The sequence below is a fragment of the Anser anser genome (genome assembly GCF_964211835.1).
Source record: "Anser anser genome assembly, chromosome: 14".
Lineage (NCBI taxonomy): Eukaryota > Metazoa > Chordata > Aves > Anseriformes > Anatidae > Anser > Anser anser.
Genome location: NC_139735.1, coordinates 11,980,289 through 11,995,267, shown reverse-complemented (window position 1 = coordinate 11,995,267; position 14,979 = coordinate 11,980,289). Strand labels below are relative to the sequence as shown.

Genomic DNA, 14,979 nt, shown 5'->3' with positions numbered 1-14,979 from the left:
GCCACGTCTTTCCTTACTCTGCTGCTAATGGTATGTGAGTGCAGAAGCATTTTGTACAGCACTTTATCAATTCCAGTTCCCACCACAAACTGAATGAACTTAAATGACTCAACGAGTTCTTCTGATTTTGAGCAAGGCAGTGATTTATGCACTGTCTGGGGGCCAGAGAAACTGCACAGAGGCTTAAATCTACAAACAAAAAGAGTCATTTCCCAATGGTCGGTAACAATGTTCCCCAAATCCCTTGTTGGATGCCAAGGGATTGATACCTAGACATGTTTGAGAGGACTTAAAAAAAGTCATTGCTGAAGACAGCCAATAAGAGTTGCCAGATTGAAGGAACCAGTGTGCAATAAGGGCCACATTTTAGTGTTGATGAGCAACACAAGTTATCTTTTTAAAAGTTTCCTTGCTGCTCATCACTGCAGCAGGAGCAACCAAAACCTGTCTGAGGTGCCACCATCCATTACAGGCCAAAAAGAAAATGGGCAAGGTTTCCCAAAAGAGCTGGATGAGTTTTCCAGCTCCCAAACCTCAGTCCTTTACAGGAACAGACTCTAGAGGGCCATATAGGTGCTGACCTCTTAACCTCCAACCCAGCAGTAAAACAGAAGAAGAGGAACTCTCCTCTCTAGCCTTAAACCCAGAGCCACAGAGATGTCAGTGTCAGCTGAGAATTCTGTGCAAAAGCAGTAGGAGTTACAAAATCTCAAAGGACACCCGGGGAAGGCAGCTCTGGGCAATGTGCTCTCCCTCCCAAAGGCTCTTGTTTGCCTGATGCAGGGGTGGGGAGGAGTGCCCAGATCTCCTGCTGTCTTCTGGCACCCACTGGTGCCATGTGGGTTGGAGCTGGCTCCTGAGGCAAAAACACTTCTCATGCTAAACCTAAGTCAGCTCTCAGATGCTTTAAACATTGATCCATGTAGCTAGAGTCAGCCTTAAAGTTCCTGGGACTTTCAGTGTAGTGATCTTTAATGCACATGTCCCTCCAAAGAAAAAAAAATAGAGTCCAGAGATGTTTTAGGCAGTAAAAAGCAACCTCTGTAAAAATAAATGCTAAATTCACTATATCCAAACAAAAAGGCAAGATTTAGGGAGCACTCTGCCTCCCTTCTCCCCATGCCTCTGTCCCAGGCATCCCAGGCTGCACTGGTGGTTTTTCATCCATCTCAAAGAAGATACACAAAGCAGGAGTAAAGACACTTGTAAGGTCAGAAAAGAAGCCTCTGCTCCATGGAGCGGGACTGGATCCTTCCAGGCAGCTAATAGTCGAATTTCTGGTCACCCCCAAGGAGAGAAGACCAGTGTGCCTCAGAAAGAACTGCCAACCTGGCAAACTCCGTGGTTCTGAACAAACAGGAGCTGGGCTTATTTATATCCAAATGGCACTAACAAAACCAGATGGGATGCGAGGAATAGCTGTGAGAAGCCTTGTCCTTGCCTTGAGCATCCAAGCTCAACCCTGGCCTCAGTCCTGGCTGAGCCAGACTGTGCCTGGCTCTGCCTTCCTCCCCTGCACCCTGACCATGAACGCGCCTCCCTGCTCACCCCCAGGCCCGTCCCATCACCACTGGATGGCAGGAGACCCCAAAGAGGGGCTTTCTGGCTTGCCTGCCTGTGGTTGTTCTACAACCCGCTGGGCAGCCAAGCTCCACCACAACCGCTCTCTCACTCCCCCTCCTCGAAAGAAGAGAGGGGGAATAAGCAAGTACGCAGGAAAGAAAAAAAAATGGCTCATGGGTTGAGATAAGGATAATTTAATTAAAGGGAAAAGGAACAGGAAAAAAAAAAGGAAAGTAAAGAAAGCACAGAGAGAAGAAAAAAAATATTCTCTACTTCCCATCAACAAGCAATGTCTGGCCATGTCCTGGGATGGCCTCAATACCCGTAGTGGCTGCTCAGGACAGGTGTCTTCATAATGAGAGCCCTCCCTCCCCCTCCCCTTTCCCAGCTTTTGTTGCTGACTGTGACCCCATATGGCGTGGGGTACCCCTTTGGTTGGTTTAGGTCAGCTGCCCTGGCCATGGCCCCTCCCCACCTCTTGCCCACCCCAGCCTGCTGGCCCCGGGGGGTTTGGAGGGAGTCTTGGTGCTGTGCCGGCACTGCTCAGCGGTAGACACAACATCGGTGTGACACAATACTATACAGGGCACTGCAGGAAAACTTAACTCCATCCCAGCCGGGGTGGGGGGTCTGCTGCTCGCTAACGCCTCTCCTCCATCCTGGGGGCAGAGGAGAGCTGCTCAGGCTCGAGAGCAGGCTGGGTGTCGGAGAAAGTGCTCAGCAAGAGCACCCTGGGCCTGGAGGGGCTGGTGGGTGGTTGGTGCCTCAGGGGCACCCTGGTCACAGATGAGATTTGGGGCCCGCAGCCCTGAGCGAGCAGCTGCTGCAAGTCTGCCAGGCTGGGGCTGGGGGGGGGGGGGGGGGCGCTCCAGCTCCCCAGGGACGCCTGCCCCATCTCTGCAGTGGCAAGCGTGGCTTCCTGATGTGGCATGCCGAGTCCGTGCTGCCCTGCAAGGAGCCGTGGGCTCAGCCCTCACCCCTGTGCCACACCGGGCACTTCTGAGCCAGCACGATCCCCGCCGAGCAAGGCCAGTGGCACCGGGCGGTGGTGTCCACGCTGTGGTCAGCAGACACACTGGTGACAACGGCTGCTGGGGATGCCACCACTTTGCAAGTGCCAGCCAGCAGCGGGCCAGGCCTGCGGCACCTTCACCCACCTACAAGCCGGGGAACCCCGGGTCAGGGCCGACAGAGAAAGCTGCAATTAGTGCAAAGACTTGGCCACTTTGTGCTGTTAAGGAGGTTGAGGGAAAACTATCCCTAATGGCTATCCCTAATGGCTATCTTCTGCTTGCCAGCGTGGGCAGCAAGCTTCCACTTCCTTCTGAGGCTTGCTATTCCTGCCTCTGTCAGCCCTGCCTGCCGTACTCTGCCAGCGAAGGCTGTCTCCTTGCCATTTGCTTGGCCCTGGTTTGCTCTGGAGCAGTGTCAGAAGCTGAGCTGTCGGACACCAGCATGGTTTCTGCTGGAACAAGGCTGCACCGTCAGCTTTCCTCTGAGGCTCCTGTGTCTGCCTGTGCCCTGCTCACAGGGGCTGAGCCCAGCTTCAGCCAGGCTGGGGGTGGTGATGGGGAAGGTGGGAAGCGCCCGTACCTGAAGGGAGTCAGGAAAGAGGCTGTGTTGTTGCTGCACGAGGATCCCTGGGGGAAAAAAGGCACAAACGTTGGGGGTGCCCTCTTGCAGGCTCTGCATCCCTCACAGCTGTGGCTGGCGGTGCCTGTGCTGCTGAGCTCAGCCCTGGTGCTGTGTTTCCAGTCTCTGCAGGTGCTCACAGCCGCTCTGTGCTCCGAAAAGGCGAGATGGGTGATGTGGGGCAGCCAGGAGCACGTCCTCCTGCCCACGCACTGGGACCAGACCCCTTGGTCCAGGACTCTGCTCTCTGCACGAGGGGTGTGTGCTCCCACTGCTGGCGAGGGGTCCCCCACCTTTCATCTGTCACTTTTGTTTTTTTGTCAGATGCAATACCCAGAGATTAGGCTTCAGGTTAAGGTTTACCAAATCCTGCAACGGGTTCCATTTCCAAATACCAGCGGGACCAATGTGCAGAGAAATCTCTTCTGTAAGCTTGCTGGTGCTGGGGAGAAGCATTTCCCATCTTGTTCTTCCTGGTGCATGGCAGATGGAGCTCTCTTGTTTGCCTGGGCTGCTTTGCTGAGGCAGCTGCGAGCCACGAGCAGTTTTGTCCTGGGAAGGAAAGCTGAGGGGAGGCAGAACGAGCGGGAGCTATTTCTTAAGTGTCTTTAGATGAGAGAGGGGCAAGCTGCAGCTGATCCCTTAAAGTGGGGGCCACCCTTGGCGTGCAGAAGGTGTCACCACATTGTGCTCATCCAGGTCAGGAGAGTGGGCCCAGAGGCTTCACAGCGTGGTTAGGTGCTAGGTTATGGGCTTTCTGTGCCTCGGTTTGCACCCAGGCTTTTTTCCCTGCACTTAGAAGGGAACACGGGGTGGCACGGCCACGTCTCAGAGGCGAGTGCAGTGCTGCCTTCGCAGAGCAAACACGGCTGGAGCAGCGCTGTTGTGCTGGAGCCCTTCAAGCTGCAGTGCTGGAGCAGTGCAGCAAGGCTGCTCCTCAGCCCGTCTGCGGCCGTGGCTGCTGCTGTGCCACGTTGCCCGCTGGAGCTGCCTTCTTGCCCGCTGGGAGCCCCCACTGTCACCAAAGCTGTTCCACCAGGTGCTTGAGGAAGCAGTGACATCCATGTCCAGCCACTTAGTTTTTCTCAGTCAGGACCACTGAAGCGTGGGGCTTGGGGCCTGGCAGGGCACCCATCTTCCTGCTGGAGTGCTGCCACGGCCATTCCCAGCCCCGTGCGCTGCGAGCTGTCCCAGGCTGTCTGCATGACTCTTCCTTTGGGAGCCATGGGCAGAGTGAGGTGCATCCAGCATCTCCGGGGTGGGAGCTGCAAAATGGAGCCGGGCAGCTGAGGGCCAGGAACGGGGCACAGGCTCAGCGCCTGCCTGGGGCCAGCAGGAAATCCCAAAGCCAGCCCCTTGAAAGGCCAGGATTGCTTGGGCCCAGCGCACACCTGCACATGTGGGGCTGGGATTTCAGCATTGCGGGGTGTCCAAGGGCAGGCTGTGTGCCATTCCCAGGATTTGTGGTCACGCAACTTACCCCAGAGAAAAATGCTTTATATGATAAAAATTGAAGCAGATAAAAAAATAAAAATAACATAATAATATATATTCAGGGAAGTGGTTCAGTCACCATCCTTGGAGGTCTTTAAAAGACGTTTAGATGTAGAGCTTGGTGATATGGTTTAGTGGAGGACTTGTTAGTGTTAGGTCAGAGGTTGGACTCGGTGATCTTGGAGGTCTCTTCCAACCTACATAATTCTGTGATTCTGATTCTGTATATTAGGAATATACAACAAAACAAAGGAAATGGGAAATGGAAACAAGGCTGTGGTTTGGGTCAGCTGTAAATGTGAAGCATGGGAGCTCCGGGTGCACGGCTCCTGTGGGAGGCCGGGGCTCACAGCCACGGGAGGCTCCTGCTGCAGGAGTGAGCTCGCAGGACGGGGACCTCAGGGGTGGTCGCTCCGCAGGGGCTGGGGCAGGTCGGAGGCACTGATCTGGAGGCTGAGGTCTGTTGAGCCCAGGGCCGTGGCCAGGGTGCGCGGAGGGGTCCCCTCGTGCACCGTGAACTCCTCCTGCTGCTGCTGCCGCAGGTGCCAGAGGATCTCTCTGGACAAGAAGTGGGGCTCGGCTTCTCTCGGCTCTGGAACAGAAGAAAGATGAAACCATCCTTCATGGTCTGGCCTGAGGCAGGGGTATGGGCAGGAAGCAGTCTCTGAGAGATGCCCCAAAATATGCAGAATTTCCTGAAAAGTCAGAATATGGTTCCTACTTCCCTTTTCCTCACACCGGAACAAACAAAATAAAACACAAAGTGCAGGAAGGAGAATAAAACACAGGCACCATGTGCTGGGCTCCCAGTAGTGCCTACTGTGGTAGGAACCACCTTGCTGGATGGAAATGCTGCTCCCAGTCAGGGAGAGCACTGAATTTCTCTGAAGAAAACTGATGAGAATTTTCTTGTTTCGGCAAGAAACAGCAAGCTGCTGTCAAGCCCCGCTGTCCTGGCAGAGGTGGGAAGAGGGGAAATGAAAGGGTGAAGGGGAAGGCTCACTCCCTGGGGAGTGCTGGGGAGCAGCACACATGCTGCTGGGGGACTTGATGACCCCAGACGCTTCTCCCAGCAAAATCAGCAGTGACAGCACCTGCTCCTTCCCCTGGAAGGCTGCTGTTATATCTAACGTTTGCAGGAGCATCTTGCTGCCACAGCCAAAGACTGCTCATCTCAGGGGCCTGGGGGGACTTGAGTGGGGGCCAGTATCCTACCAGTATCCTCCCTGCTGCTCTGGGGCCCGCAGCAAAAAGTCACATCACCCACGCCTGCTGCCAAACACTGCACGGATCCTGCAGATTTCCCCTTGCATGTCCTGATCCAACAACACACAAGAGGCTGGAGAGCACGGCCACCGTGCTGGGCACCCCTGCCCTCGTCCCCCGCTCGCTCACCCTCGTACGCAATGAGCCGGTAGGTTCCTGTGCACTCCTTGGAGCCTCTCAGGATCTCCTCCAAGGTCCTGTAGAAAAGCTTGGCCTGCTCCAGGCGGTCGTCCCGGCTGAAGGCAGCGCACTCGTCCTGAGACATGGCATAGAGCGTCTGCAGCGGCGTGGCGTACTCCACCGCACAGTGCCTGGCCTGCAGGGCGAGAGGCGAGGAGTGCGGCCGCTGGCGTCCCCTGGCCCTGCCGCGCGGGGAGGGAGCGAGCGGCCGGGCAGGGGCCTGCAGTGCCATGTCCCAAGTGTTGGGGCTCGGAGAGCTGCCCGGGGGCTGCGGACAGCTTTGGCGAGGCACAGCCTGGGGGCAGTTTCCCCCTGGAGGCTGGGTCCCCATGGAGATGCCCCTCGTTTGCGTTCCATTGTGCCCTCTTGGTGGCTCCTCTGCTAGAGACGTCTGAGCACCCTGATGGAGAGCAGGGGCACGGGAGGAGGATGGATCCTGGCAAGGTGAATGTACAGCTAGGAGGAGGGTGGTCAGCCACACAGCTTAGGAGAGATTCAAGGCACTGCCACCATCAGAAGGCAAATGAGAAGGACCCCCGTGAGAAGCACGGCTATGCCCGTGCCTCCATCCCCAGATGTGTCGGCAGGACGGACGTGCAGCCTGCACCAAGGGTGTCTGGGGACACAGAAGGAGATGAGCGCGCTGCAGGGGGCTGGGGGATCACCAGCCTGGAAAAGAGGTTCCCAGGGGAAATCACATGGGCATTTTCAAGCACCTTTTCTTAACAGAAGGAAATATTCCTCCATCCCATGGGAAGAGGGGAAGTGATGCTGCAGACCTGACATCCACTGCTTTTTTTTTTTTTTTCTTTCTGTTCAGCTCTCTGCAGTTTTCTGGACTCCAATCAACTCCAGGAGTGGTTAAGCAAGCCCCAGATGCCTGCAGGGCTGAGGTGGGGAGCGTGCAGCCAGGAGGGAGGGGGCCAGGAGGGAGGGGGGCATGGGCAGGACCTCTCCATCTAATGGGAGACTGCTGGAAGCTGGGCATTTCTAACAGAGCAGGGTCACTGTCCTGCCCTTGCAGCTCCTTTTGGTCTGGGATCTGAGGTCAGAAAGACCTTCGGGCATGCTGAGTGCTGCAGTGGGGCTGCCCCTGGCATACCTGGTTGTCCCCATCCCTGATTGCGTAGAAGCTGTGCTTGTAGACCCTTTTTTTGATGCCGCCTCGGGTCAGGGTGGTTTCTGTGAGGTCTGTCAGGTACTGGATATTGCTGTCAGCTTTCTCCAGGTCATCCCAGACGTTACAGCTCAGAGGGATCAAGATGTGGAGCTTACAGGTCTCCCTGCATGCCTGCACGTTGGGGTTGGCTTTGCTGATTTCCTCCATAGACTCCTTTATGCCTGGGGGGAGAGAGCATGGGACAAGGGTGCCTGTGTGAGGAAAGCTGCTATGGAGTCTGCTCCCTGCTGCTCTGCTATAGGTTTTTCTGCCTATCTAGGCCTGATAATGCAGGGAAACAGCCACGTACGTGGCAGAACTATTTTCAGGTACCCAACATAGTAAGACCAGGCAAGCCCATGAGCGACGTTCTGCTTGGACCTCTCAGTCATCTCAGAGATCTCCGCCGCCGAGGGCTTCTGCAGAGGCAAGGAGAGAAAGATGTGAGAAGAAGGCAGAGGAGAGGGAAGTGGCAGCAGCGGCTGCCTGGCTCTCCGGCAGCACCCGGCTCTCAGCGGGGACGGAGAGCGGCGGCTGTCTCCAGAGGGCCCGGCACAGCAGCCCCTGGCGAGGCGGGTGGTGCTGGGTGAGCCTGGCACCTTTGTGGTCCTGTACCCCAGCACAAGCTGTGCATCGGCCCACTGCCTCCAGCCCGTAGGAGGAGACATCCCAGTGTTTGACAGCGTTGGGATTTCCAGGCCCATTGATGCTGCCTGCCAGCCCTGTGTGTTTGTTTAGGTGGAAATGGGTGTTCAGGCCTCCTCAGAGCACCCCTGGGTAGCCTGTGGGATCCCTATCCGCTCCACCACTGCTGGAGGAAGGCAGAGCCCTCCGCAGTGCTGCAGAGGGACCTGGAGCTCGGCACTCAGTGCGTTCTGGCGATGACAGTCAACCCTTTGGAGACCTCACGGGCTGCCCTTTCCACCAAGGACTACATTGATTGACAGATGTAACCCCCCTTTTTCATCCCTGCGGGGCCCTTGCTGTGCAGGGCTGGTGCCCGTGCCACGGAGCGGCTGCTTTCATTAAACGCAGGAGCACGGGGCCCTCCGGGTGGACGCCTGGCAGGGTGCTGCCCAGGGCATAGCTCTGCGGGGCTGAGCCGAGCCAGGTGGAATTTGTCCCTCCTGCAGCAGGGCAGCGTGCGGGTGGGCTGTACCGCGGGTACGGAGCCAGGCACCCCGCACCGTGTGCTGAGCATCCCCGGGGAGCACGGGCAGGCGCAGGGTGCCGGTGCCTTACCTGGAGCCCGAGGGCGAGGGCGAGGAGATGGCACAGGCAGGTCAGGGCAAGGTAGGGGCTGAGCCTGTCTCCCTGCTGCAGGTCCAGGTAGGCTGAGCCACCGATGAACAGCAGGGCCAGGTGCCAGCGTGGTGGGAAGCAGGCGCTCAGCGCCCTCCAGAAGCTGCCGTGGTATCTGGGTGGGAGAGGGAGGCGCGAGGTGGGCTGACGCCCACTGGTGGGGTGCTTGGCCAGGGGCGCTCCCACCTCCCCGCCAGGCCTCCTGGAGCAGCACAGCACCCTGCAGCCCCTGCTCAGGAAGGACCTTGGGTCTCCAGCAGCGCTCATGGGCCTGGAGGGGAGCAGTGTGGGGCTGGACACCAAGGGGAGATGATCTCCAAAATCCCCATGCTCTCCGGAAGCTGATGGTGGAGGAAGGCTGGGGCTGTGATTTCTGCCCCAGGGAAAAGGGACACCAGCGAGTGACCACGGATAGGTCCACAGAGGCGTGGGGAAGGGCAGGAGGAGAAGAGGAAGACGGGAAAGTCGGGAGCAGCGAGGATGACAGTGAGCAGCTGTGGGGGCACTCGTGGGGACAGAAACAAGGAGCAGATTTCCCTGCAGTGCTCCGTGGCCTTGTCTCCGCAGCGGCCCCGTGGTGGCTCACCTGGACTGGAGGTGGAAGATCTCCTCTGCCAGGCAGCAGCAGCCCTTGAGCAGGGCCCCGATCTGCAGGGCTGCCAGGTGGGCGGTGAGGCGGTGGGCAGCAGGTGACAGGGGCTCCCCAGCCAGGCACAGCGCCGCGGTGCAGGTGGCCAGGAGGACGTACACCGCGCGCTGCGCTCGCCCTTCCCTGGCCTTGGGGATGAGCAAGGCAGCGGGGCTGCTCCGGCGCTGCGGTTCCTGAGACATCTGCAGCAGACGGGGGGGTCAGCAGCAGCAGCTGTGGCCCCCAGGACCCACATCAGCACAGTGGTGGAGAGCAAACGCGCACATGCAGAGCTCAGCCAGCACCCCAGAGCTTGCAACAAAGCTACCAGTTCCTTTGTGTGCATCTGGGGAGGTTCCTCCGTGCCCTGAGTGCCCAGATGGGCTGGCAAGCCAGAGCCTTGCCGGCCACCCCGCTCCCCCACCAAGGCCAAGCCCCAGCTCTGCGCCCAGGGGCTCCCGCTGTGCACTCACCGGAGCGACCGCGGCCACGACACTGGGAGCTGCCTGGACTTCGTGCGCTGCGGGCGCTGTGCGCAGCGCCCAGCCCAGACAAACACCGCTTCCGTCTCCCTTCCGAGGCTGCTGCTGCAAGCAGTGCCTGGGCTTGCTCCCGGTGCCGAGGGCAGAGCCGCATAGTTCCCGAAAACCCGGTGAGGAGCGAAGTGAAAATGAAAGGAGCTATGGCAGGCGCAGGCAGTGGGTGAAGGCGCGGGAGCCCTCCCACGCTGAACTTCCAGGAGGTTCCCTGGCCCGCAGGAATCCGGCCCTGGGCAGCACAGGGGGATGCCGCAGGTTGTGACATCTGGGAGTTTACACCTCTGGAAAGCCCCAGCACCTCTGCCAGCTCACCCAGTGGCTGAGCCAGGCTGGAATGAGGAAGGAAACCAGAACAAGCTTAGTTTTGTTAAGTGCAGTATGCCAGGGGTGAGCTGAACGTTGACAGAAGTGAATTCCTTCTAGCAGGAAGGGTGGCTCTCGGCGTCCCCGACCACGGCCCCGCGTGTAGCTCCAGGGGCAGCGAGCACACGGCAGGAGTGCCGGGGCACCTCGCATCGCCACAGCCAAGGCTCAGCTGCGGTGGGAACCAACAAGGGATGCGAAGGGTCAGGAGGAGGCTCCTAGAAGTGCATGGGCAGCAGAAGGGAGGCTGAGGGACAGGTGGCCCTGCTGCTCACGGGGACAGGACACCTGGTGACCACAGAGCCAGAGCAGACGAGGTGCTCAAGGCCACCTTTGACTTTTTTATTGCTGAGGTTTGCCTTCATGCCTGCCAGCCCCTGGTCCCAGCAGCAGAGTCTGCAGCAGGGAGGCATCGTCCATGCTAGAAGAAGATTGACTCAGGGCACACCTCAGCCAGCCGAACACAGACAAGTCCGCAGGACCCAGCGGGGTGCACTGGAGGGTGCTGAGGGAGCTGGCCCATGCCGTGTCTCTTTGGACAATAGTAGTGGTTGGGGAGATTCCTGAAGAGTGGGACAAGGCGAGCATCACACCCAACGTGGGGCAGGGTGAGAAGGAGAGCTTGGGGAGCTACAGCCTGCCCAGCCACCCCTCTGTCCCTGGGGAGCTGAGGGAGCAAATCCTCCTGGAAGCCACTTCACGGAGCCACGGGCCCCTTGCCAGGGGTCTCTGGGGCTGCATGCACAAGGACCTTGATTCAGGCATGCCCACAGCCACATTCAGTTCAAGCATTTGCAAAACTAAAAGGGTGGGAAGAAGGAACAGCTGCATAGAGAGGCCAGTGGCGAGCTGCTTGTGCTTGTCTCCAGGTTGGTGGTTTGGTGTTTGTAGAAACCCCAGCAAACCTGCTTTGCAGGATGTTTCACCTGCTTTCCAGCCTGGGGAGGGCTTGTGGGTATAGACAAAGTGCTGTTTGCTTCTCCTACATGAAGGCTGGCTAAGATACCAAGCAAATGGCTTCCTCCTGTGCCGGGCCAGCTCTGCCTGCCTCCCCGGCCATCTCAGGAGGCTCCTGCTGGAGCCAGCTGCCCTGCTCCCCACCTCCCTCCTGCCCCGAGCAGCCGGGTGGCCGTCCTGCCCATGGTGGAGCCTGGCCGCTCTCCTTCCATCCCCTCAGCACGCAGGCACCCTATTTCTGTCCCTTTCACTTCTGCTTCCAGCCAACCTCTGCCCCACAGCCTCAGTCCGTAGCTGTTGCTAATTGCAATAACGAACCAGCGTGGAAGGAGCATCTCATCTGCACAGGAGGCGAGGACCAGAGCAAAGAGACATCACGGCTGGCTGCAGATGCTTTGTCCTCCATGGCCTCTTGCTGTAACCGAGAGTTTGTGTTTCCAGCTTGTGCCTTGGCTGGTGGCAAGCTGCAGGCAGCTGCTCTCTGCTTAGGATTGCCTTTCCTGAGGGCAGTGGTTGCGGCTCCCCCTCACTGCGTGCTGTTACGCACTCAAGGCAAGGGCCCAGGGCGGTGTGCATTGTGCCAGAAGGTTTGAGGTGCTTAAAAAAAACCACCAAAAGGACCTCCCCAAACCGCTGTTGTGGCACTTCCAAGCGGGCTGGTGGTGGTACGTCTGGCTGAGATTTAGTTGGGCAAGGAAATCAGCTCCGTGTAAAGCACCCACGCTGTGGGCCCCAGCGAGGATGGTAGTGTCTCACCCTGGAGGTTTCCAAAACACCGATGTGCAGGCGGTGTACCCCCGGGCAGCACGTGCCGTGGCCTTCGGCTAACCACGGTGCCGGAGCACATGGAAAGCCCCACGCGTGGTACAGGTGGGTGAGGGGCATCCTCAGCTTCCCGTGCCCCACGTCTTGGGCTGTGTGCACCTCCCTGGCAAAGCAAACACGGACAGTATCACGGGATGCTCCGGAGGCAAACGAATCACAGCTGAAGCTCCTCATCATGTCACTGAAGGTGTCGAACTGCCCAAACCATTCGTGGTTAAATCCCTCTCCAAATGCAGCAAGAACCAAGCTCTCTGCTGAGCCAGCAAGGTGCTTGCAGAGGCAGGGAAAGGCAACTTCTGGATGCTTTGAGAGAACCCAAAAGAGCTGATCTGGTGCAGCACAAGCTAATCTAGGGAGGGCCGTGGTGCAGTGGTTGGAGCAGCGGAAGGGCTCAGCCTTCCCTGAGGTCCCAGCACCATGGGCTGAGCGGATGGCTACGGCCAGGGCTTGGCTTAGCCAGCAAAGGGTCTTGGTTAGACGCCCAAGAATTTGTAATAACCTGGAAAAGGCTGAGGAAGTCCCACAGTGATAGGAGGCGAAGGTAGGGGAATGCTGTGAACGTGCCTGGAGCCTCCCCTGATCTCTGTCAGGTTCTTGGTGTGAGAAACTAAGTTGTGTTTTTGCAGTAGAGAATTACTTTTCTGTATTCCAAGGTAGTTGTGTAGTCATAATAAGGAGAAATGCTAAGTAGATAAGCGGACAGTAGAAGGCCTCACTGTTCCAGAATAAGGTGGAAGCTTGAGAAAAACAGGATGAGCAGTGTGGGAACAGTAAAACAAAGATCACAGGTTCTCAAAACATAAGAAAGGGAAAATAAGGGAAAAGGGAGAAATTAAAGGGTTAAAAAAAAAGAAAAATTGTACATATATGGTATAGAGGAGCATCGAGTAGCTTGTGAACCTGTAGTACTCAGCCAATGAGGAAACGGGGGTGCAATCAGGCATCGGGTACACAGGTGTCCCAGCCAAAGAATTTGGCAGTTGCCTCCTCTGTCCCCATATTATGCAGGGCCACATGGAGATGGGCTTTCCAGGGACGTGCCCAGCTTGGGAGGTGCTTTGCCTAGCCCTGGTCCCAGGCTGAGCTCCCTCAGCAACAGTGGGTTTTAAACAGTGGTGGCCCATCCCTTCTTCTCAGGATCATGGGGCTGCTCTGCCTGTCCCACGTCCATTAAGGTTCTTACTTCCTTTGGGGCACTAAAACCTCCTCCCTAAGGGCTTTTTATCCATTTAATAACCATCAGTGGATAAATCTGTGATTTATCAGTCTTCTTTTGATCCCCTGTAAACTGTCAGCACCTGCAGCATCCCATAGCAATGAGTCCCCAGCCACAGGTGGGGTGGAGAAGCCCTTTTTGCTTCTTCTGAAGCTGTCTCAGGCTGGCGTTGTTTGGGCTGCCCCTCTTCTTGTGCTGGGGGTGACAGGAGCGCCTGGTCCTCTGCCCCTCCCCAGGTCACTGATGGCTTCAGACCTCAGCTTTCCCTCGCCCCCCTCCAGGCTGAAGCACCCCGGCTGCTCCGTTGTTCTTCAAAAAGCAGCAGTTTTGTGCTTGGTTGTGCTCGTCAAGAGGCCCTGAATGGTTCTTCCAGGTCTCTTCCAGCTCACAGGTGTTAAACCACCGGGGTCACAGCATGGGTCCCCGGGGCCTCCTGCTGGGACCCCCACCCACCTGCCCTCCATCTAGCAGCCCCCTGCTCTCCTGCCCTCAGCCACCGCTCAGCCCTGCGCTGGCACCTAGAAAAGGGAAGCGGGCGGCTGGGAGCCTTCTCTGGCCTCCCACCACGTGTCCTGTGGGCACCCGACCGGACCAAGCTGAGATCGAGTGAAATTACAGCAGAATGCAGTGGCTGTGCACGCATACGCCTTCTGGTCGCTTTTGCTGTCGATGTTTTTGGAGACTTCATCCAGCCTGCAAGTCAGGCAGAGCTTGGCCGTGGGGATGGAGCCCCCAGAAGCTTGGTGTTGACTGGTCAGTTCGGCAGCCACAGGGACCCCTGGGAAGCTGCCCCTGCCATTCCCCCTCTCTGCAGCAAGGAGGGTGCGGTGTCTGCAAGGACAGGATCCCTTGGTGGACCTACAGGAGCCAACAGGGCATCGTCAGACCTGGAAGTGAGACCTCAACAAAGCAGCGGTCCTTGCCTGAAGCTTATTTTCATGCCTACACAGCCGCCCTTCTCCTCTGCAGCTGCGCGCTCGCAGCTTTGCTGGGATTGCCCTGTGCAAGAGGGCAGCACAGAAACCCCAGCTGAGGCCAGATCTTACCAGGGCAGTGCTATGAAGGCACGGTAGAAGATCTGAAAGCTGGTCCTGGAAAACTGCGATTCATACAGCCAAAGTGGATGAAAGGGGGATAAAATGGGATGGACAAGCAGGTAAGCATGTGGTGAGGCAGGAGACTGTAGCTCTGAAAAAACACTTTAGGGAATCGAAAGCACAGCACAGGAGGATCCCAAACGTGACTGCTAGGGGTTGCTAGGCTTTAAAATAAAGCCATGCCAACAGATGTAATCACACGTGTGAATATCGTTTTTATTTCCTTGTTCCTCCTCTCTCACCCACTTGCAGGAAATGTACTGTTGCCTTCTGGGTCAGGACTTGGATACAGAGGAGGTTCGTTGGCTCTCGTGGCAAGACAGGAGAGATTCACAGAAGCCCGTCCCTGTGGCACAGGGCCCAGGTCTCCGATGTGCCGTGCTGAGGCCAGGCACTGGTTCCACCACCCATGGACACCTCATTGCCCCTGAGGTTTCTGGCAGGCTGGGAGCATGGGAGCGAACAGCTCGGGGTCTTCCTGTCACTGCCAGCGCTGCCTGGACTTCTGCCCCAAAGCCTCCCACTCTGTCCCCATTTAACCATTCAGTGACCGCCCTGCTGGCGTCCTCAGCGTCCTGTGGAGACCTCGGCAATGCAGCCTCCCAGCCCGGGCTGAGCTCTGGGTCTTCCCCTGCTTCTTCGTTTGCCTTCCTCCGACACCAGTCCCAGCCTCCTGCTGAGATGGGCACGGCCGCGAGCTCCAAGGGCAGCGTGACCCTGTCACCGTCTGTTCCAGGAACAAAGACGTGCTCCAGGTT

General features: G+C 57.7%; 1 protein-coding gene across 4 annotated transcripts; it reads right to left on the bottom strand.

Annotated features, from left to right (window-relative positions):
• Window positions 1-1,767: 1,767 nt before the first annotated feature.
• STING1 (stimulator of interferon response cGAMP interactor 1) lies at window positions 1,768-10,569 on the bottom strand. Of its 4 annotated transcripts, none has more exons than XM_083798740.1 (7): window positions 9,698-10,546; window positions 9,183-9,427; window positions 8,537-8,711; window positions 7,605-7,713; window positions 7,238-7,476; window positions 6,085-6,271; window positions 1,824-5,281 (listed from the first exon to the last, which is right to left on the bottom strand). In XM_083798740.1, the coding sequence occupies exons 2-7, from the start codon at window positions 9,425-9,427 to the stop codon at window positions 5,088-5,090; spliced, it is 1,149 nt and encodes a 382-aa protein (XP_083654866.1). In that variant the 5' UTR covers window positions 9,698-10,546; the 3' UTR covers window positions 1,824-5,087. The 4 variants fall into 4 exon arrangements, with proteins under 4 accessions (XP_083654864.1, XP_083654863.1, XP_083654866.1 ...); XM_083798739.1 differs by having other exon boundaries at window positions 1,826-5,281; window positions 9,183-9,458; window positions 9,698-10,545; XM_083798738.1 differs by lacking the exon at window positions 7,605-7,713 and having other exon boundaries at window positions 1,768-5,281; window positions 6,085-6,211; window positions 9,698-10,569.
• Between the last annotated feature and the right edge of the window lie 4,410 nt (window positions 10,570-14,979).